General features: G+C 36.0%; 1 protein-coding gene across 1 annotated transcript in view; it reads left to right on the top strand.

Moving 5' to 3' along the window:
* SNAP91 (synaptosome associated protein 91) overlaps positions 1 to 21,740 on the top strand; it is a 160,927-nt gene extending 139,187 nt beyond the window's left edge. The window contains 6 exon segments of the mRNA XM_044000628.1: positions 5,668 to 5,698; positions 6,413 to 6,524; positions 13,985 to 14,068; positions 14,146 to 14,250; positions 18,474 to 18,576; positions 20,283 to 21,740. Coding sequence (XP_043856563.1) covers positions 5,668 to 5,698; positions 6,413 to 6,524; positions 13,985 to 14,068; positions 14,146 to 14,250; positions 18,474 to 18,566 — 425 coding nt within the window. The 3' untranslated portion in view covers positions 18,567 to 18,576; positions 20,283 to 21,740.
* The last annotated feature ends 449 nt before the right edge of the window (positions 21,741 to 22,189 follow it).

The following is a 22,189-nucleotide window of genomic DNA, read 5'->3' as shown; positions in this document are numbered from 1 at the left end:
ATATATACACACATTTGTGTGTATGTATATATATGTATACATATGTATGTATGTATGTATGTATATGTTAGGGAATATGATGAAAGAAGTAAGGATGAAAAGGGACTAGTACTCCTAAACTTCAAACTTTATCATAAAGCAAAAGTGAGCTAAACAATCTGGTTTTGATTTTAAATTGTAGAGATAAGTTAGTAGGACAGACTCGATGAGGGGAAATCAGTTTGATAAAGTAGTAAATATAAATTACTAAGAAGGGGGGAAATCTCCTTATTTGATAAAAATTGTTGTGAAAACTGGAACACAGTCTGGCAGAACTTGGGCTTAGGCCAACATATTATGCTATATTCCACAATATATTCTAAATTGACTTCTGACTTTAATATTAAAGATTATACTATTAAAATGTTAGAAGAAAAGCAGATTATATATCTCTCATAGCTCTGGGGAGGAGATACAGTCTTTTTGTTGTTGTTTTTGTTTTTGTAGGGCAATGGGGGTTAAGTGACTTGCCCAGGGTCACACAGCTATTAAGTGTCAAGTGTCTGAGGCCGGATTTGAACTCAGGTACTCCTGAATCCAGGGCCCATGCTCCATCCACTGCGCCATCTAGCCCCCCCCCGAGATACAGTCTTAACCAAAGAGGGATAGAGGTTATTTTAAAAGATAAAATAGATTTGATAACTTAAAACTGGAATGCTTTTGCACAGACAAAATTAATGTACCTAGGATAAGCAAATATTTTTGTATACACACACACATAAATTTAATAGCCTGTCCCCAATAAATAAGTATTGATATGAACAGTTTAACTCTAAAAGTTATGAACAAACAGTTCATATCCAAAGGAAACAAATATGTCATTTGCATTTGAACAGTTACTGGTCTTTACACATCAAGGAAACTATTAGTAAGAAGAAAGTCCCCATCTACATCAAAATATTTATAGCAGCACTTTTGTGATAACAGAATTGGAAATAAAGTAGATGCCCATTGGTTGGGGAATGGCTAAACAAATATATTGAAATGCTTTGTGATACATAAATGTAATGGAATATTACTGTGCTATAAGAATTTTATATATATATATATATGTATGTATATATATATGCTGAATCCAGAGAAGCATGAAAATATCTACATGAACTTATTCAGAATAAAATATGCAGAGCCATGAAAACAATATACACAATAATTACAACAATGTAAATGGAAATAACAACCACACTCACATAAATCAAGACTAAATGTAGCAAAACTATAAAGATCAAACATAACTGGATTGAAGAGTTATGAGAAGACACACCCAACATATCCCTTGGTGGAGGTGGCAAGTTCACAGATGCACATGTTTTCAGATATTTTTCAATGTATTGATCAATTTGCTGATTTTTTTTCTTTTTATGCCAATTATTATCAGCTAAGTTACAAAACTGGCCTCTTCTACCAATTTCTACCAGTTTCCTCAGGAAAAACATTTCCTACTTCCCATTAATCCTTTCCTCTTTGTTCTTAGTCTCTATAAACTAGGTGGCCTAGTAGATAGAGTATTAGACTTAGTGTCAAGAAGACATTTACTAGCTCACAAGCATGTCCTTTAGCAAATGGCTTAACCTTTCTGTGCCTCAGATTTTTCATCTGTTAATTTGCTGTAATAATAGCACTGGTTTTCCAAGATTGTGAAGGTCAAATGAGATAGTGTTCTGTGCTTTGCAACCACTAAAATGCTGTATAAATGCTAGCTATAGTTAGCTATTATTGTTATCAAAGTCATTTCAGCTAGAAAATAACAGATGACATAAAAACTTATGCATGTTTGAAAAGTTGGACACATTCCCATTTTGAAAAGTGGTAAGAGTCTATATACTACTAACCAATGAGTTTGCCCAGTGCCTAGGAAAATTCTAGAATAAGTTATTAGAGATGGTTTGCAAAAATTTGGAAAAGGAAGCAATAATTACAAAGAGATAGCATAGAGCATTATACGTAATGGGGATAACCTAGAAGCCTTCCCAGTACAATCAGGGGTGAAGAAAGGATGCCCATTAACACCTCTATTATTTAATATTGTACTAGAAATGTTAGCTATAGCAATAAGAGAAGAAAAATAAAAGGAATTAGAATAAGTAATGAGGAAACAAAACTATTACTCTTTGCAGATGATAGGATGTTATACTTAGAAAATCTTAGAGAATCAACTAAAAAAGTAATTGAAATTATTAACAACTTTAGCAAAGTTGCAGGATACAAAATAAGCTCACATAAATCATAAGCATTTCTCTACATTCCCAACAAAATCCAGAAACAACAGATAGAAAGAGAAATTCTATTTAAATTAACTGTGGATGGAGCAGCTAGGTGGCACAGTGTATAAAGCAGCAGCCTTGGATTCAGGAGGACCTGAGTTCAAATATGGCCTCAGACACTTGACATTTACCAGCTGTGTGACCCTGGGCAAATCACTTAACCCTCATTGCTCCACAAAAAAAAAACTCTCAAAACTGGACAGTATAAAATACTTGGGAGTCTACCTGCCAAGACAAACCCAAGAGCTATATGACTAGAACTATAAAACACTTTTCACACAAATTAAATCGGATCTAAATAATTGGAAAACTATTAATTGCTTATGGGTAAGCTGAGCCAATATAATAAAAATGACAATGCTACGTAAGTTAATTCATTTATTTAGTGCTATACCAACCAAACTATCAAAAATATTTTATAGATATAGAAAAAAATAATAATAAAATTCATCTGGAAAAACAAAAGCTCAAGGACATCAGGGAAATCAATGGAAAAAAATGCAAAAGAAGGTGGACTAGCAGTACCAGATCTCAAACTGTATTATAAAGTAGTAATTATCAAAAGAATCTGGTACTGGCTAAGAAATAGAGAGGTGGATCAATGGAATAGAATAGATACAAATTACACTATAGTAAATGACTATAGTAATCTAGTATATGATAAACACAAAGATCCAAGTTTTTTGAATAAAAATTTATTATTTGACAGAAACTTCTGGTAAAACTAGAAAACAGTATGGAACACCTTATACCAAAATAAAGTTCAAAATGGGTACATGATTTACACATAAAGGGTGACACCATAAGCAAATTAAGAGAGTATGGAATCGTTTATCTGGAATCATTTATCTATCAGATTTATGGACAGAGGAAGAATTTAGGACCAAAGAAGATATGAGAGCAAAACAAAATATAAAATAGATAATTTTAATTACTTAAAATTAAAAAAGGTTTTGCACAAACAAAACTAATGAAACCAAGATTATAAGGGAAGCAAAAACTGGGAAAGAATTTTTGAAACAGGTATCTCTGATAAAGGCCTCATTTCTCAAATATATAGATAACTGAGTCAAATTTATAAAAATACAAGTCATTCTCCAATTGATAAATGGTCAAAGGATATGAAGAGGCAGTTTTCAGACAAAGAAATCAAAGTTAACTCTAGTCATATGAAAAAATGCTCTAGATCACTATTAATCAGAGAAATACAAATTAAAACAACTCTGAGGTATCACCGCAAACCTATCAGAGTGGCAAATATAACAAAAAAAGGGAGCGTTGGATGGGATGTAGGAAAAGTGGGATACTAATCCTTTGTTGGTGAAGTTGTGAAAAAATCCAACCATTCTGGAGAGCAATTTGGAACTATGCCCAGAGTGCTATAAAATTGTGCATACACTTTGATCCAGCAATACCACTGCTAGGTTTATGTCCAAAAGACAACCCAAAAAAGAGAAAAAGGCATATTTGTACAAAGAGCGAGAGAGAGGATAGTCAGAAGTAAGGCACCTCTGAGGAGGAATAGGTAAAAAGAAGATAGAGTAAATGTCATGGGAAGGGAATGGGATGGAGGGAAATAGTTATGATGATTGATTATAATGGCAAAATGTATGGTACCTACTTTGCTGGGCTTTTGTGAAGAAGATTCTCTATCAAGCTTAAGGTACTATATAGAGGTTGTGATGAACAGGATGCTATCAGGAAAACTTGGAAAGACCTACATGAGCTGAAGCAGAGTGAAATGTACTGTATACAAAATAATAGCAATAGTGGGGGATGATCTGCTGGGAAGCATGTGATTGTTTTCAGCAAAGCAATGATCCAATGTAACCCTGAAGGAATTATGAAGATTTCAGTCTATCTGCAGAGAAAGAACTAATAGTATCTGAAAACAGATGGAAACGCATTTAAAAATTTTTTTTCATTTCCTCTTTGACAATTCCTTAATCTGAAGTTTTGGGTTTTTTGACTGTTTTCTCTCACAACTAGCTAATATGGGAATTTTTCCATGACTACTCATCTATAACTTATTTTGAATTGATTGAGTTCTTGTGGGTGAGGGGTGGGAATGGAGTGGGGAAGAGAAGTTGGAACACAAATTGATGTTAAAATTTTGTTTTTACATATATTTTGAAAAATAAAATTCTATTCAGAATAAAAAATATTTATAGCAGCTTTTTGTGATGGCTAAGAATTGGAAATCAAAGGAATGCCTATCAATTAGGGAATGGCTAAAAAGCTATGGTATATGATGGTGATAGAATATTGTTGTGCTATAAGAAATGACACGCAGGATGATTTCAGAAAGGCCTGGAAAAACTTGTATGAACTGATATATAGAGAAGTGAGCAGAACCAGGAGTTTTTGTGCATTGACAGCAATATTGTTTGATGAAGAACTGTGAATGACTGAACTATTCTCAACAATGCAATAATCCAAGACAATCCCAAAGGACTAATGATAAAGCATACTATTCACCTCCAGAGAAAGAACTGATATTGATGGAACACAGACTGAAGCATGCTATTTTTCACTTTCTTTCATTTTTTCTTTTATTCAAGTTTTCTTTGACAAAATTATTAATATGGTAATCTTTTACATAATTTCCCATGGATAACCCACATCTGATTGCTTACTGCTTTGGGGAGCAGGGGAGAGAAGAAGGGATAAAATTTGTAATTGAAAACTATAAGTAAAAATGTTTATTATTTGGGAAAAAACGAAGAGCATGACTTCAACAAGAGCAATCATGTCAGATTTATCTAATTTCCTGTATTGATTGGATTATTAATTCAACAGATATGGGGAATATAAAAATAGAAAGATTATTTTAGTAGATTTCATGTGCAGTTTTTAGGGTTACTTTTTTCAAGAATGACATTCCTTAAAGCATAGTCTCCTCATATTCAAGCATAAATGAATACTTTGAGTATTTGAGAAGCCTAGATTAATTCAGGAGAAAAATTATTTTAGACTATTCAACCATTACAAAATTACCTTTCTCAGTTGAGTCAAATTTACTTGTATAGTTATTATTCTTTGACTTCTGTTGTAAATGCTTAATCCTATTTTATAATATCAGGACCTGGCAAAGAATAATATTAACAGTTATTAATATTATTGTTAATTATTTGGCAATAATTAAACAGAATAATATCTTGATGATAAATTCTGAAGCTTGGAAAAAACATCCATCTAATTAAACAAGTCTATATGCTTCGTAATGCAGTTCTTTCTTTGGTGATTTGAAAGTCATTTTTCCTTGGAGCAAAGTAATAGACTCTAAAGCTATATTTTATGCGTCATAAAAATCATTTTATTAAAAAATTTGATGTAAATATTTTATTCTCTTATTTAATTGTAGATCTTGGAATTTCTGGTACCACATCAAAAAAGTAAGTACTGTGAACCATACTTTTCTGTTTTGTACCAAACTGAGAGGTGGAGGGACAACGTTAAAGCATTTTTCTTGGAATAACCATAGTCTATAATTAATTCACTATTAAATAAAAACTACTATAGGGAACCAGAAAAGTAAATTTCCACCTTTTATATATTAAGTGATAATGTGAAGGAGTTGCTTTTTTAGGGTAAATGTGAAGTTTATTCATTCTAAAATTAGGTCCTTTTAAATATGATTAGAAAAATATTAACTATTCTCCCTATAAATGTGTACTTCGTGGGAATAAAACATTTATTTCTCTTCAATTATCACTAAAACATATTTAGAATTATTCAAGAAGATCTGGTTTCATTATTGGGAGTTGTTGAGTAAGGTGTCATGAGTTTAAAATATTTATTTTCATTTGGGATTATTAATTTTGAGTGCTAACCATTTAACCACCTATACAGTATTTCCTATAGTTGTTTTGGCATGTTTATAATCAGTGAGAGATATAACCATGTACTTTTAATAACTAGTAAATTGGAATATTCTGAATTGGGAATTAGAGATCTTATAATATACATTTTTTCAAGTCCTATTAAATTATCTTCCATATGATAATAAACACTTAAGCAGGATCCTCCTAGTTCAAAGTTTTAATATATTTCAAATTTGTTATAATTATTTTCTCACTAGCTTATTCCATTTGCATATGATACTTTAGGGGAGATCTTCAGTGGAATGCTGGAGAAAGGAAACTGACAGGAGGAGCTAATTGGCAACCAAAAGTAGCACCAGCAACGTGGTCTACTGGTGTCCCACCAAGTGGCCCCTTGGTATGTAGCATAGTGTGTCCTCATCCAAACCTGTGATTCAGTGGAGTATTTCCAAAATATAGGCTATTATTCTTCTCCTCAAATTCTTTTGTGTCAACATTCTACCATATTTCAGCCAGAAATGAGAATAAGATATTTAATTCACTAGCATCTTAATTTCATTAAATATTTCTATTTAACAATGAGAAATAATGTAAGCATAGTATTTTATGTTAAATATAATATAAACATTAAAACATTCATATATTGACAGCTTTCTGGAAGTATTTTAGTAAGATTCATCACTTTGGAGGTCTTCATCTAATATCTTATTCATTATAACTAATTATGTAATTATATAATTTTTTTAAAAATTTGTCTATCTTAGTTGTAATTTAATTTTTTTACCAGGAAGTTGGGCAATTTTCTATTGTGTAAGTGAATTTTCATTTTAAAGTTCTACTAATTCTTCTCACCAAATTTTTCACTGAATTTGAGAATATAACATCTTTGATTTAAGATTTAATGTATTGGGCAGCTAGGTGGCGCAGTGGATAGAGCACCGGCCCTGGATTCAGGAGTACCTGAGTTCAAGTCCAGCCTCAGACACTTACTAGCTGTGTGACCCTGGGCAAGTCACTTAACCCCAATTGCCTCACTAAAAAAAAAAAAAGAAAGAAGATTTAATGTATTACTATGGTCACTCTGTGATAGCATAATGTTATAAGTACTACAGACTTGATTTACTAGTCATTTTTCCCCAAAAGACTAAGAGTACAATAAGAATGTATCTCTATCACAGACAAATTGATGACTTGGGAATTATTTTATGAAATACCAGTTCCAAAGAAATTAACCACTAAATCGCACTGCTTACTATTTGGGAAATTTGGTTTCTTTGGCCAAATGCTTTATTGAATGGGGTATGACATGGTCAGACCTAAGCTTTAGAATAATCACTTTGGCAACTAATGGGGGCATAGATTGGAGGAGAGAAAGACTTGAGGCAGAGAGACTAATTAGAAACCTATCAAAATAGTCCAGGTAAAAAGTAATGAAGTAGCTGCATGAGTGGGGAAGAAATGGTAATGTCTCAGAGTGGGGAAAGAAGGAGGTTGTTCAAGGCAACCAAGTTCATTATCAGTAACAGGACAGAACAAAACTCATCATCTAAAATTCTATAAGGAAAAGTCACTGCTAACTCTTAGTACATAGAGGATAAGTTATAAAATGATATCAAATCAACAAGCATTTATTACATGTTCACAATATCCCAGTTACTGTGCTAACTTCTGGAGACAAGGTCAAAAAGAAAAAAAATTAGTCCCTGGTTTCAAGGAGCTCACAGTCTAATGAAGAAGATAACATACAAATAACTGTGTGCAAACAAGATACAGATATAGATATAGATATATACAGGATAAACTAGAGATCATTTCACAAAGACACTAAGATTAAGGCTTCTCGGGGGCGGCTAGGTGGCGCAGTGGATAAAGCACCGGCCCTGGATTCAGGAGGACCTGAGTTCAAATCCGGCCTCAGACACTTACTAGCTGTGTGACCCTGGGCAAGTCACTTAACCCCCACTGCCCAGCAAAAAAAAAAAAGATTAAGGCTTCTCGAAAAATATGGGACTTAAGCTGAGATTTGAAGGAAGCCAGGGAAGCCAAGAGACAAGGAGATGGAGAAGGGAATTCCAGACATGGGTGATGTAATGATTGGAATGATGCCACCTACTGGAGACTTGCTGTGGGAAAGCTCCGCCATGAGGAAAATGCCTCAGAGGGCAAGGCCATGTGGCTTTTCCTTGGCGTCAGGAAATGACGTTTTGCTCATGGGTGCTGTCTATCAAGGCTACCAGCCAGTCAACTTGAGGAGCCTCCTATTTTCTGGGAGGAGACAGGAAGGAGGAAAGAGTGCCTGCGAGGAGAGCTCTCGCTCTTTTGGGTTCGTGACTTGATGGTGGTGGTGGCAGCAGAGGACTTCACAGGAAATTTGAGGAAAGATAGGAATGCCAGGCTGTTGGAATTCTGTTCTCAATCTTTTTCTTTCTATTTTTCAAAAAACCCTTAAAAACCTAAACTCGTTTTATCAGTGATTTTAGTCAGTTTCCCCCAAAACTGGGGGAACAGATTAGAATCCACATTTAGAATCTTAAATTACACACAATGATGGCCAGTGAAAATGCTCAGAGTTGGGAGATAGAGTTTTGTGTGTGAGGTAGGTGCCGCTGGGTAACATAGTATGTAGTGGGGAATAAGATTTTAAAAGACTGGAAAGGTAGAAGAGGGCTAGGTTAGAGGGGGCCTTTATAAGCCAAATGGCAGATTTTGTATTATATCCTGGAGGCAATAGGAAACAACTGAGTGGGTGGGGCAGGGTGACATGATCAAACCTTTGCTTTAGGAAGATCATTTTTATAGCTGAGTCTAGAGGGTGGCCTAGAGAGGAAAAAGATGAGTTGATAAGGGCCTGCACCAGGTCAGTGGCAACATAAGAGAAGAGAAGGAGGCATATACTAAATATGTTGTTATAGTAGAACTTATAGGACTTAGCAAGAGTTTAGATAGGAAGGTGAGAAAGAGTGAGAGGTGTCAGGATGTGACACATAGATTGTTAGCCTGGATGAGAAGATGATGGTGCCCTCAACAGTAATAATGAAATTTCAAAGATGAGTGTGTTGGTGTGGGGAGAGGAATAATGAGTTTATTTTGGGACATGTTGAGTTTAAGTTAATGTCTACAAAGACATCCAGTTTGAGATTTCCTTAGGCAGTTGTAGATTTGAAACTGGAGGTCAGGAGAGAAGTAAGGGTTAGACAAATATAATAAAAGTCATTCATATAGATAGAGATGATAGTTAAGTCTATGGGAGCTGATGAGAGTTTTCAAAAGAGAAAACAAATTATTAATAATTACTTATAAAAATTCTAAACCTTATTGATTAGCAGTGATTCAAAAAAACAACTTGAGGAGTGTTCAAAATAATTAAAATGACACAACTCATGGATGACAAGATTGTGGGAAAATAGGAACAATCGTCCATTACTAGTGGAATCACAATTGAGTAGTCTGTTTTAGAAAATAATCTGGCAGTGCATAATTACAAAAATAGGTATACCCTTTGAACAGTCATCACATTGTTGGTAATATACCTTGAAAGCATAATCAAAAACAAAATAAAAAAGAGCCAACTCTTATTTTGAATGTGCCTATGCATATGTAAATAATATATTGTTGGATTATAAGCTACTTGAGGGCAGAGAATATTTTACTTTTTGCCTTTGTATCCTTAGCATGCTTAGCACATAGTAGCCATTTTAAAAATACTTGTTAATTGATTACACATATTAAAGGAAAAGTAAATAGTCAAAGAATTTTGATGGGACTTGGAGGGAATGATTGGAAAATTGTTATGGTATTTGTGGCACAGTAAATAGAGCACTGGCCCTGGAGTCAGGAGAAGCTGAGTTCAAATTCAGCCTCAAACAGTTGATACATACTAGCTGTGTGATCTTGAGCAAGTCACTTAACCCTGATTGCCTCAAACATCCAGGACCATCTCCAATCATCTTGATGTATATCTTGCCACTGGACCCAGATAGCTCTGGAGGAGAGAGTGAGGCTGGTGACTCTACACAGCCCTCCCTTACTTAAATTCAATTCACTGCAAGCCATGCCACCAACTCCTGATATCTTGATCTTCTTCAAGAACAAAGGACATGGGGCAGCTAGGTGGCACAGTGGATAGAGCACTGGCCCTGGAGTCAGGAGTACCTGAGTTCAAATCTGGCCTCAGACACTTAACACTTACTAGCTGTGTGACCCTGGGCAAGTCACTTAACCCCAATTGCCTCACTAAAAAAAAAAAAATTTAAAAAAAAAAAGAACAAAGGACAAACAACAATAACAGTTTTAAGTGTAAATGATCACTAAGCAAGTGAGGCTGGTGGTTTTGATATTCAGAGTTAAGTTTCTAATAAAATTGTTTTTTATCTTTAAAAAGAGATCATTGTCAAGTGGTAAGGTCAAAATACAAATTGCAGGGGGTTGAGAAATTAGTGGGAGGTAAGGAAAATCAAAGTAATGATAGCACACAACTTTTTCTAGGAATTTGGTGATGAAATGAAGACAGGTTGGGGTGGTGTCAGGGTGAAGTGAGGTGGGTTTTTTTTTAAGTATAGAGTGATCTAGAGGAGAGTGGACTTAGATATCATTCATCATAGAGGTCAGAATTGTAGATTCAATGGGTTCAAGTTAGAGAAAGGAAGAATTTTTATCTCCCTAGAAAGAACTTTTTCACGGCTATAGCTTTCTAAAAATGGAATGAGATTTGTGAAGTAGTGATCTCCACAATTCAAGAAGTGTTCAAACAAATGCTTAATGATCGCCCGTCAAGGATGGTATAAAATAGACTTCTTTTCAGATGGGGATCAGACTAGATCTTCCTTATGACTAAAATACTCTCCTTAACATGAATTTGGATACAGTAATTGAATCTATATTAATAAAGGAATAAGAATATATCAGATATGGGGCAGCTAGATGGCGCAGTGGTTAAAGCACCGGCCCTGGATTCAGGAGTACCTGAGTTCAAATCCAGTCTCAGACACTTGACACTTACTAGCTGTGTGACCATGGGCAAGTCACTTAACCCCCATTGCCTTAAAAAAAAAAAAAAGAATACATTAGATATGTTAGGGAATTTGTCTTTCCAACTGAAGCTAGAAAATAAAACATTACTTTGGGAGAATTAGGAGCTTATTCTAAATTTTTTTCTTTTTCCCATCCTGACCTCTTGGGGAACCAATTCAACTCTACACTGTCCTCATCTTTGGAATCCCTAGCCTCTTTACCATATCACTGATTTCACCCAGCCAAGCCTGAACTTGATATTACTGCCACCATTCATCACCTTCTCTCTTACACATCTACTACTTAACAAAGTTGGAGAAAATTATGCAACCATTTTGACTGAGTCCACTACAAATTTATGTGATATGACCCCACCTGGGCCCTCACTGTTGTTAGACAATCTTTCTTTACCTCTCTTATCAACTCATTATCCCACTCTCCACATGGACCCTTCCAAACCTTTTCATCTCTCCTTAAACCTCTCATGGCTCCTCCTCCCCCAATTTTCCCATCTGAGAAACTTTCCTCATATTCTACAGAAAAAAATGAAATCATTTGCTATGAGCCCACTCTTCTTCCTTCTCCCTCATCTCCTATCACTCAGATGCCTTCTGCAACTATCTCCTTCTTTACTTCTGTGTCATGTGAAGAGGTGGCCTTACTCTTTATCAAAGCTAACCCATCTACTTGTTCAAGCTATCCCATTCCATACTGTCCTGCAAAAGATTGCTCCCAGGGGCAGCTAGGTGGTGCAGTAGATAAAGTACTGGCCCTGTATCCAGGAGGACCTGAGTTCAAATGTGACCTCAGACACTTGACACTAGCTGTGTGACCCTGGGCAAGTCACTTAACCCTCATTGCCCCGCAAAAAAATTTTTTTTTTAATAATTGCTCCCTCTGTCAGCCCTGCTCTATCATGTATTTTTAATCTATCCCTGTATACTGGCTCCTTCCCTACTGCCTACAAATATGCCCATGTCTCCCTCATCTTAAACAAAAAACAACTCTTACTTCCATCCTTGATAACTATCACTTTATACCCCTTCTGCCCTTTGTGGCTAAAAACCTTAAAAAGTCAGTCTACAGTAGGTAGCTCCACTTTCTCTCCTCTCACTTTCTCTTTATCCCTTTCAATCCAGCTTCCAAACCCATCATTCCACTGAAACTGCTGTCCCAAAAGTAAGCAATAGTCTCTCGGTTACAAAATACAATGGGCTTTTCTCAGTCCTCATTTTCCTCAACCTCTCTTTAACCTCTGACACTGCTGATCACTGTCTTTTCCTTCATACTCTTCTTTGTCTAAGTTTCCAAGTCTTCACCTTCTCCTGGTTCTCCTCTTACCTATCAGACCGCTCCTTCTTAGTCTCCTTTACCAGATCCTCATCCAGATAATGCCCTTCAAACATAGGCTTCCCCCAGGATTTTGTCCTGGACCCTCCTCTCTTCTCCTTCTATACCACTTCACTTGGTGATCTCATCAATTCCCATGTATTTAATTACCATCTATATGCTGATGATTCTCAAATCTACCTATTCTGCCCTAACCTCCCTACTGATTGCCAGTCTCACATCTCCAACTTCCTTTTGGTCATCTAGAACTTGGTGTTTAGCAGATACCTTAAACTCAACATGTTCAAAACTAAACTCATTTTCCCCCTAAACTTTCCTACCAACCTACACTCCCTATTACTGTTGAGAGCAACACCATCCACCCATTTCCTCAAGCTTGCAACCTAGGAGTCCTCCTGGATTCCCCTCTGTCTCTCACCACCCCCCATATCCAATCTGTTGCCAAGGCTGGTTGATTTCATCTCTGAAGAATCTCTCAAATCCACTCCCTTTCTCCTATGATGCTGCTGCCACTCTAGGTCAGGGCCTCATCACCTCACACCTAGACTGTTGTATAATAACCTGCCCATGGACCCACCTGCCTCAAGATTCTCCCCACTCCCATCGATCCACTAGTCAGTCACCAAATTCCAATCATGTCTCCCCTCTCCTTGGTAAATTCCAGCAGCTCCCTATAACCTCAGAGATCAAGTACAAAATCTTCTGTCTGGCATTCAGAGCCCTACCTTATTACACCTTACTTTTTGACATGGACTACTCTTGGATATAGTGACACCGGCCTCTTGGCTGTTCCACAGACAAGGCCCTTCATCTCTCTCTCTCTTCTGCGCATCCCATGCCTGGAATGCTCTCCTTTCCCATCTCTACTTCCTGATGTCCCTGGCTTCCTTCAGATCCCAAATAGAATTCTGTTTTCTACAGGAACCTTTTCTCAAATCCTTTTAATTTTAGTGGCTTCCCTCTTTTAAGTATTTCCTATCTGCCCTCTATGTAGCTTGCTTGTTCATATGTGTTTTTCTTGTCTCCATTAGATTGTGAGCTCCTTTGGGAAAAAGACTTCCTTTGCCTTTTTTGTATCCATAGCTCTTAGCATAGTACATCAAACATAATAGGAACTTAGTAGGTACTTATTGATTGACTTGTTGTCTAAATACCAGATTTTAAAATGATCATTAGTTAGAATGTGTTCAAGTATTTACAGTAGAAGAAAAAGGTGTAAGAAGGGTAAAATTAGGCAGAAAGGAGTTGTTTATAAGTGATAAATGTGAGAATGAGAAGGGAGGAGAAAACTGGTGAGAACACACTGCATGTCCAGTGGTAACATTAGTTATGTATTGTCAAATTATTAAAGTAGTAACCCTTTTTGCAATTAGGTCTGATATTTAGTTGTGAAGTCTAGGAGATAAAATATAAAATTCATATATTATGAACTCAACTCATTTTAAAATCATCTTCTATGAGCTTTAAAAGTTGTGTGCACATTTTACATGTTTTTAGCAAGGAGCTGTACCTTCAGCTAGTACAGTTGCTCCTGGTGCTGGTGCACCACCTGTCGGACAACCAGGAACAGGATTTGGAATGGTAAGAGTTCACCTTAATTAAATTTCTCTATATAATAGGTTCAGTTTCATGTTCTGAACTTTTGAATAATATTTCAGCCTCCTACTGGAACGGGTGTACCCATGATGCCACAGCAGCAAGTTATGTTTGCACAGCCCATGATGAGGCCACCATTTGGAGCTGCCTCTGTACCTGGTGCACAGGTAAGTAGTTGTTATTTTTTAATGAAATAGCAACACAAAGTTGTAAGAATGTTCATTGCTGGGGGCAGCTAGGTGGCGCAGTGGATAAAGTGTCAGCCCTGGATTCAGGAGTACCTGAGTTCAAATCCGGGCTCAGACACTTGACACTTACTAGCTGTGTGACCCTGGGCAAGTCACTTAGTCCCCATCGCCCCGCAAAAAACAAAAACAAAACAAAAAAAAGAATGTTCATTGCTATGCAGTTTTTTAAAAAAACATTTACCTTCCCAGATATCTTCTTAAAACTTCAGATGTAAGGGCAACCTCACAGCAGGGGCATGTGAGGATACTTGGAGAAAAGTGTATAAAGTGTCAGAGAGCAAACTTGGTACAAACTTGGAGTTTCCATTATTGTAAAAATGTCAAGATGGTAGGGAGTAAGGAGGTTGCTAAGATGGAGGTTACACACTAGTATAACCCTACAGACAAGAGCATCATCTCTTGTAACTCACAATCTACAAAGACAGAATGATACATGACCTTGCAACTGTTTTTCAGGAGTGGATCTTAATTCTCTGTGTCCTTCATGACTGACATTCTGCAAATGCAAAATGTTGAACCAGGATAAGAGTAACTGCAAAGTTTAAGTTTAATCTACTTTGTATGTAGTTACTAGTCCAACCCTAAGTCTTAGCTTTGTTATCATCATGCTCCATGCAACAGAGTTGATTGAGCTAAATAAATCTAATAGAATTAAATTTAGCACTCCTTAAGCCCATGCTATATGCAATTCATCTGCTAGATGTTGAAGATACAAAACAAAACAAAAAATATTCCCTTCTCTCAAGAAGCTTATAGTTAAAGAGGGTTACTACATATACACAGATACATGGATATGTATAGCATTGCCAAGATTTGACAACTAATTAGTCTAAGGAAAAGTCAAAGACAACTCCAGGGTTGGGTAATCCTCAAAATAAATAGGGAAGTTTAGAGAAGGGATGGATTTGGGGAAAATATTGAGTTCTGTTTTGGGCATGTCGAACTTGAGATGTCAGTGGGACATGGAGGTATAGATGGATGCAAGCAGTTGATGGTTCAGGACTGGGGATCAGGATAATGATTAGGGCTGAGCATACAGCTGTGGGACTTCTCTATATATTGAAGATGCTTGACTACAAGTGGTGGTGTTAAAAATCACTAACGAGGGAGATTATAAGAAAAAAGTGGGCCAAGAACAGAGCCTGGCATGGGATGGCGGGGAGAGAGGTGGACAAACAATTAAATTCATCCATAATTGGGATCAGCAAAGGAAATAGGCATGAAGAGGGAGCCTTGTCACAGAAACCAAGAAAGGAGGACAGCTGTCTAGGAAGAGGTAGTGTGTGGCAGAGAGGTCAAGGAGATTGAGGCCTGAGGAAAGCCACTGAATTTAGCAGCTGAGCCACAGCTGGCCTTGGAGAGAGCAATTTCAGTAAATTAGTTGGATTAAAGTCCATATTGCTAAAAGCTGAGAACTGAATAGTGATGAGAAAGTGGAGACATTAGAGTAGATGACTTTTCTAGGAACTGGGTGGTGAAATGAAGAAGAGATAAGAAAATTATGGCAGCTTTAGGGGTTGGAAGGATCAAGTGAGGCAGTTTTGAGAATGTGGAAGACCTGTGAATGTCTGTAGGCACCAAGAGTCAGTGAATAGGAAGAGATTCAAGATGGGAGAGAGAAGAAATAATCAATAGGGTAAGGACCAAGAAGAGATGAGAGAAATTGGTATGAGAAGCACAGATAGATTTGTCTTGGCAAGGAGAAGGGGGCAGAATGCAGCAAAAACAGAAAGGATATTTTGAGAAGTGGAGAGAAGGAAACGAGGGAACTCATTCACCATGAATGACCTTACCTCCCTCTTTAATGGAGAAAGCAAAGCCATAGGCTTCAGGAAGAGAGACAGAGGATGAAGATGGCATAAATGGGCTTGTAAGGAGAGAGATTTGGAACAGACACTGCATGCTAAACTATCAAGAAAAACAAAGGGCTTTCTTTTCTACCATCAAATTTAACCCCCAAAAAACTAGACTGGTAAGATTCCATACTAAACCTCTATATTATGGTTTTGCCCTTATTTATGGGAAACTTTGAATTGTCTAAGAACTATTTTCCATATGTCCTAAAAGGACATATGGAAATGAGTATGATAGAGAATAATACTAATAGCTGGTATATAATACTTAAAAGGTTCAGTGCTTTGTTTATATTCTCTCATTTGAGTATCTAAATCTATGGCATTGAAGCTACAATATTAACCATTTTTACAGATTAGGGGAAAAAAGGCTAAGAGAAGATAAATCACTTGCCCATAGTCACACCAGCCAACCAGGGTTGGAGGCAGAACTTTAAGCCACCTCTCCCACCCTCCCAACCTCAACTCCCTCATCTATAAAATGAGGATAATAATCCCTCCAATACCTACATCCCAGTATTGTTTTGAGGAAAGCACTTTGTAGATAGTAATGTGCTATGTAAATGTGACCTGTTATAATTTCTAACAACTTATTAACTGCATCAAGATTAGTTCTTTTTTTGGTTTCATTTCCAATACTCTTCAGTTAAGATTATATCTCACTTGTAGTGGTTCATCATAAAACGGTGCCCTGAATTTCTACAGACCATATTGTCTAAGGAACTCTAAAATCCAATTCTTACCATTCATGTAAAGTTTTTTTAATTGTCCAAACCTATGATTTCATCAACATGGAAACTTTCCCCACCAGTATTGATCAGCAACTCCTTTCGTTCAGAACCTCAGAGGATTGCTTGGAGGCATTAAGAGGTTGTCAGACCATCAAGTCAACATGCAGTTATTAGCTTGTTACTTGTCCATAGTTATAGGGCTTGGTATATCCCAGAGGCAGTGCTTGAACTCAGATCATCCTCATTCTAAAACCAGTCTTCTATCCACAGATCTACACTACCTTTCATAAAACATTGTCCCTACTTTAAAGTTGATAAACTGAGAGATAAACTTGGCTGTAATAACGTATCTAAACAATCTTCTTTCCACTCAACCCACCTTCCTTGGTTCTCTGAAGCTTTGATTATTTCATATAACATATAAGACACATTTAACTCTATTATCTCTCATGACAAAAGTTATAAAACTATACAAATTCACTTAGCACATTTGTATTTTATAAACAAGGAGATGGTTTTTTTTCCATTCCTCTTAGCAAAAAGGAAACAAAATTGCCAAGTTCTTGACCCCTCTGATCCAGGTACATCATAAAATGGCTTAGGTGGCCACTGAAGCAAAACAGAGTCAGCTTTTTCTTTCAAATTCTATATGGATATTTGCCTATAGAATTACAAGCCATTAATTTTACTATCAGTAATCAACTTTACCCTCTTTCATCTTAAAAGCTAAAAAAATAAAATTAGCTGGCCAAGAGATACAGCAAATTGCTTTTAGAGATAAGATTTATCTGGATAAGTTCATCCAATTAGAATAAACTTGCTTATTTTTGATTAGTACTTGTTAATATGGAATCCTAAGTATACTTAACTAATCACTGAGTAATTCTCTTTTTTCTTTTTTTTTTTTTTTGTGGGGCAATTGGGGTTAAGTGACTTGCCCAGGGTCACATAGCTAGTAAGTGTTAAGTATCTGAGGTCAGATTTGAACTCAGGTCCTCCTGAATCCAGGGCTGGTGTTCTATCCACTGCACTACCTAGCTTGCCCCATCACTGTGTAATTCTTAAACAACTTTCTGCAAACTCATCTTTACTATGGAAAAATCCATTTAACTTTCTTAGTTTAGAGATACTGATATCTTGATATAAAAATTATTTCATGTAGAGAAATGGGTTTTGACTATACACTTTTTATGTGTGTAAATATACATGTTACTAAACTATTAGATTAGTTGTTCACATCATCCCTACAATGACTGAAGTCTTATTCTACCAAAGTCCCCAAAATTTATTTTTTTCAAAACCTGATATTGAAGTGTTTGAAGTTATATAAACTATATATTTTTCCAACCTCAGATCAAATATTTTATTTTGACAAAGTAGAAAAAAGTATTGTGGGTCTTTGTTTTTTGTTCTTCTTGTTTTGTTGGGGTTTTTTTGTAAACTTCAGGCATCTAATTTTTTGCATGTTTGTTCTATGTAGTTTGTGTCCTACCTAATGCTTGTATATCCTTGTTTGCTTTCTATGCCTGCTTTCTTTGGCTGGCTTTTCTTCCATTAGCTTTCTCCAAGCCCTACACCTGCCACTCAGAGCCCCAAGAAACCTCCAGCAAAGGACCCACTAGCGGATCTTAACATCAAGGATTTCTTATAAACAATTGAAGGTATTTAATATTGAGCTTTTTTGTGGGTTTGTTTGCAGTAATCACAAAGTATTTAACTATTTCTCATGTTCAAATAATTACATTTAAACAATGTAGAACCCCATGTAATATTACTGAAGAAGCTAGTAAAGCTTAAAGCTAAACTAAGACTTTTGGAACACTTTGTATAATATAGTCATACTCTTACAAAATATCCATGATTAAGTGGTACTGTAGATCCCTCTAGCTATATAGATCACACCCTCTCCATCCTTTAGAAGATATTTTCTACAGTTGCTGTAACCCAAAATTTCATCACCCTGGGACCAATCTATTAGTAATGAGTCTCTCTGCACCAAACAAGATTGGTCCTCAAATAATAGGCATTCAATCTGTCATTGGTGGGACCTGACAGAGTATGTGTCCATTAGCATAACTTTCAAGATCCCAAAGCCACCTTTATGCCATGAAGAGGCGGCATTGGAATAGAATTTTACAAAAGCTATCAATTAATTGCTTAACTTAATTTTATTTAAACAATAATAGGGCCATTCTCCAGACTAAAATTATATTATTATGCTCTAAAATTATATAGGTAAAACTGAAATGACATTTTGCACAAGTTGTTTGACATTTAACCTAGAAATTATAGAAAGTTAAAACTTACAGTGTTATAATTTGGTAGAACATTTTATTCTAAAAATATATTTAATTATATAACTATTTGGATTTATTTTCATTTTATCAATCATACCTTAAAAATTCCTCCCTTATATCTCTTCAAGAATATTTATATCTTTTTTAAAGTTTTATCTTTTGAAAACTTAATGGTGGGCATTTGGGAAAACTTGTTTAGAAGATGTTTATTAAAAACTGTTTACTATATGTTATAAATTTCCAAGGGTTGAGGGGGCTCCTGGTTCATATTTTCACTTACTCATATTTCTTTATTTGGAGTCTCAGCTCTGTACCTAAACTCATCAGTCAGTTGGCAAAATAACCAGATTTGCTGCCATTAGCACCCAGGTTTCATTTCCCTCCAGTTCCCTCTGCTTTGATGTGGCCTGGGTTGAACTGGATCAAGAGGGGAGATACTGAGGACAACGTCCACCCTCATTCACAGGTTTAAGGAGAGGAAACACCGTGCCTCCCTTTATAAAACTATTACTTCTGACAGGCCTTTTATCACATTGAGATTTGGTGCAGTAGTACAATTTATTCTGTTCTGTCACTTGCCTTGGTTCATAGACCCCCTTTACAGTATAACTCAATAGAATGGAAGAAGCAGTGGTATGGCAGAGCCATTTTTAATATCTGTACTTAGTTTTAGAAGTAAAACATTCAAAACAAAGTCCGATAATAATGTAAGATTACATTTGAAAGTTTCCCCAGTGTATTTTCTGAAGATTTTTCAATCCAAGTTGTGATTGTTTTTCTGTTTATTCTTATAATTAAAAACATGTACTGTTGGAGCTTTTGGGGAGGTAGAAGAAGAAAGTTTGAAGGAAAACACAGGCTTTATTTCCCCATCTGCAAAATGAAAGGTGTCGAACTAAGTAAACTCCAGGGTTGCTTCCATCTCTAATTCTGTGATCTAAGGGGAATACAGATTTTAGTTTAGCCATATTGATGTGAGACTTTGAGGAAACCTAAATGGATTTGGGGTGTACTTTGGAAAAGAACACTACATTCTACTCTCTAATTGAAGTATTATTTTGTTTCCCCAGCTGCAGTTTTGTGACTGAATAAGGGGGGGGAAAGTGAGTTTGGAGACTACAAATAAGTTGGATGCTCAGAGTTTCAAAGTGAGCCACCAGTACCAAACCCAGTGCTTCTTCATATCTTCTCTTCCAAAACGTGTAGCCCAGCTGTGAAAGTGAACTTTAGGAATGTGTACTACCTTAGCTGTTATCCCAACTCTCTCACTTTTAGTGTATTGGGGTTATTTGTGTGTTTTACAATTTAAACAATGGATGTATGTTTCTGATGCCTTTAGTGCTTTTCTGAACCTCCTGTGGAACAGATTATGCAGCTGTTGTATGGTGAGCTGTTTGAAGCGATGTGTCTGTGTTTTTTGAAGGTTTCAATGTATATAACTTTTGGACAAACCCTAAAACTTTCTCCATAAGTTCCGTTTCCTTCTGTATCTCTGTTACAAAGCATATGTGATAATATCAGATGATAAGGAAAACACTCTTAAATATACAAAACTCTTTTTTTTTTTGGTGTGGAGTACATTTTTCCAATCACCGGAATTTGAATTGTTGTGAGAAATGTTTATTTTTGTGGCACTGTATATGTTGAATAATATTATTATTTAAAGGAATATAAAGGTTAACTTCCATAATAAACACTTCTCCTTGAAGCTACCTTACCAAGAATGAAGAATCATATTGGAAAGAATACCATATTTATCATTGTTATATTTTAAAATATATATTTTAATTATATTTGACAAGTTCTGCATCTAAATTGGCTTATTTATCCAGTTTTGCTTAAAAGCACTGAAGAATAAGTAAATGGTCAGTTTCTCCTAATGTAGTTGAAAAAAATCAACCATAATTGTGCTTTCTCATAAGGGGTTTAAAGTGATTGTGGAGGCACTCTTTGGTATTTAGGTAGTCAGGATATTACTGCAAAGATTGTTATTTTTACTTCACATTTTATGTATATCTGTTTAGTAATTGTGTATGTGTGTGTATCATAGACTAATGTTTCTCCATTCCTAAAATGAGCTCTGAGTAGGGGGTTTTTTTGTACCATTTATAATTAGGATTTAAACTAATTCAATGAATATGCTCTTTCACTGTACATATTGTGTTTTTCCTTTAATTTTGGTTTTTTTTTTTTTCATACTGTTTGTGCTGATGGCTTGGCTGAAGATTTCGGTGCATAAATGAGGTCACTGTTGATCAGTGTTACAAATGGCTTGGCAGCTCTTTGTGAAAGCATATTGGGTTGGAAAGATGTTCACCTGAGTCTTTCAAATTATTTAATCGATGTATGGTACCATTTACAAGTGGTTGTATCTGAATTTACTGTGGGGATAACATACACTGTAATGGGGGAAAAATAACATAAAGCTAATTTCACAATGGCTTTTCTTTGTATTTTGGTTTAAAAACCCAGTGCATGTATGTATGCCCTCTGAGATGCAATAAACACCTTGAACAAAGAAAATGCAAGCCGAATTCATGTTTCTTCTGTTTTATTGGGGGGAGGGGTGACATAAGGGAAGACCATTGTGTTAAGGGCTAAAATTCTAGCTAACTGTCTAAAATATCTAATGAGTGGTCGCCAATAAATTATAAGCTTTAGCAAGAGTTAGACTTTTAAGCATTTATTAAGGAGGATAAGAATTTGGTAAAGAGAGAAGAAAAGGCCTAGATTCCTATCTATTAAAGGGAGAGCACATTTCTAGCTCCCCTCTCTGCCAGAGTCCCCAGGAAAGAGCGCCAGTCAGAGTGCCAGGTTCTTCCTCCTTCCTCCCACAAGCAAATGTCACTTCCTGATGCCAAAGAAAAGACTCCTGGTCTTGCCCTCAAAGACCTTCACTTCATGGCGAAGCTTTTCTATAGTAAGTCTCCAGTAGGTGGCATCATTCCAATCATTACAGTCCCCACTTTGTTTTGTC

The sequence above is a fragment of the Dromiciops gliroides genome, chromosome 4 (assembly GCF_019393635.1).
Source record: "Dromiciops gliroides isolate mDroGli1 chromosome 4, mDroGli1.pri, whole genome shotgun sequence".
Taxonomy (NCBI): domain Eukaryota; kingdom Metazoa; phylum Chordata; class Mammalia; order Microbiotheria; family Microbiotheriidae; genus Dromiciops; species Dromiciops gliroides.
This window is presented reverse-complemented; position numbering and strand designations above follow the sequence as displayed.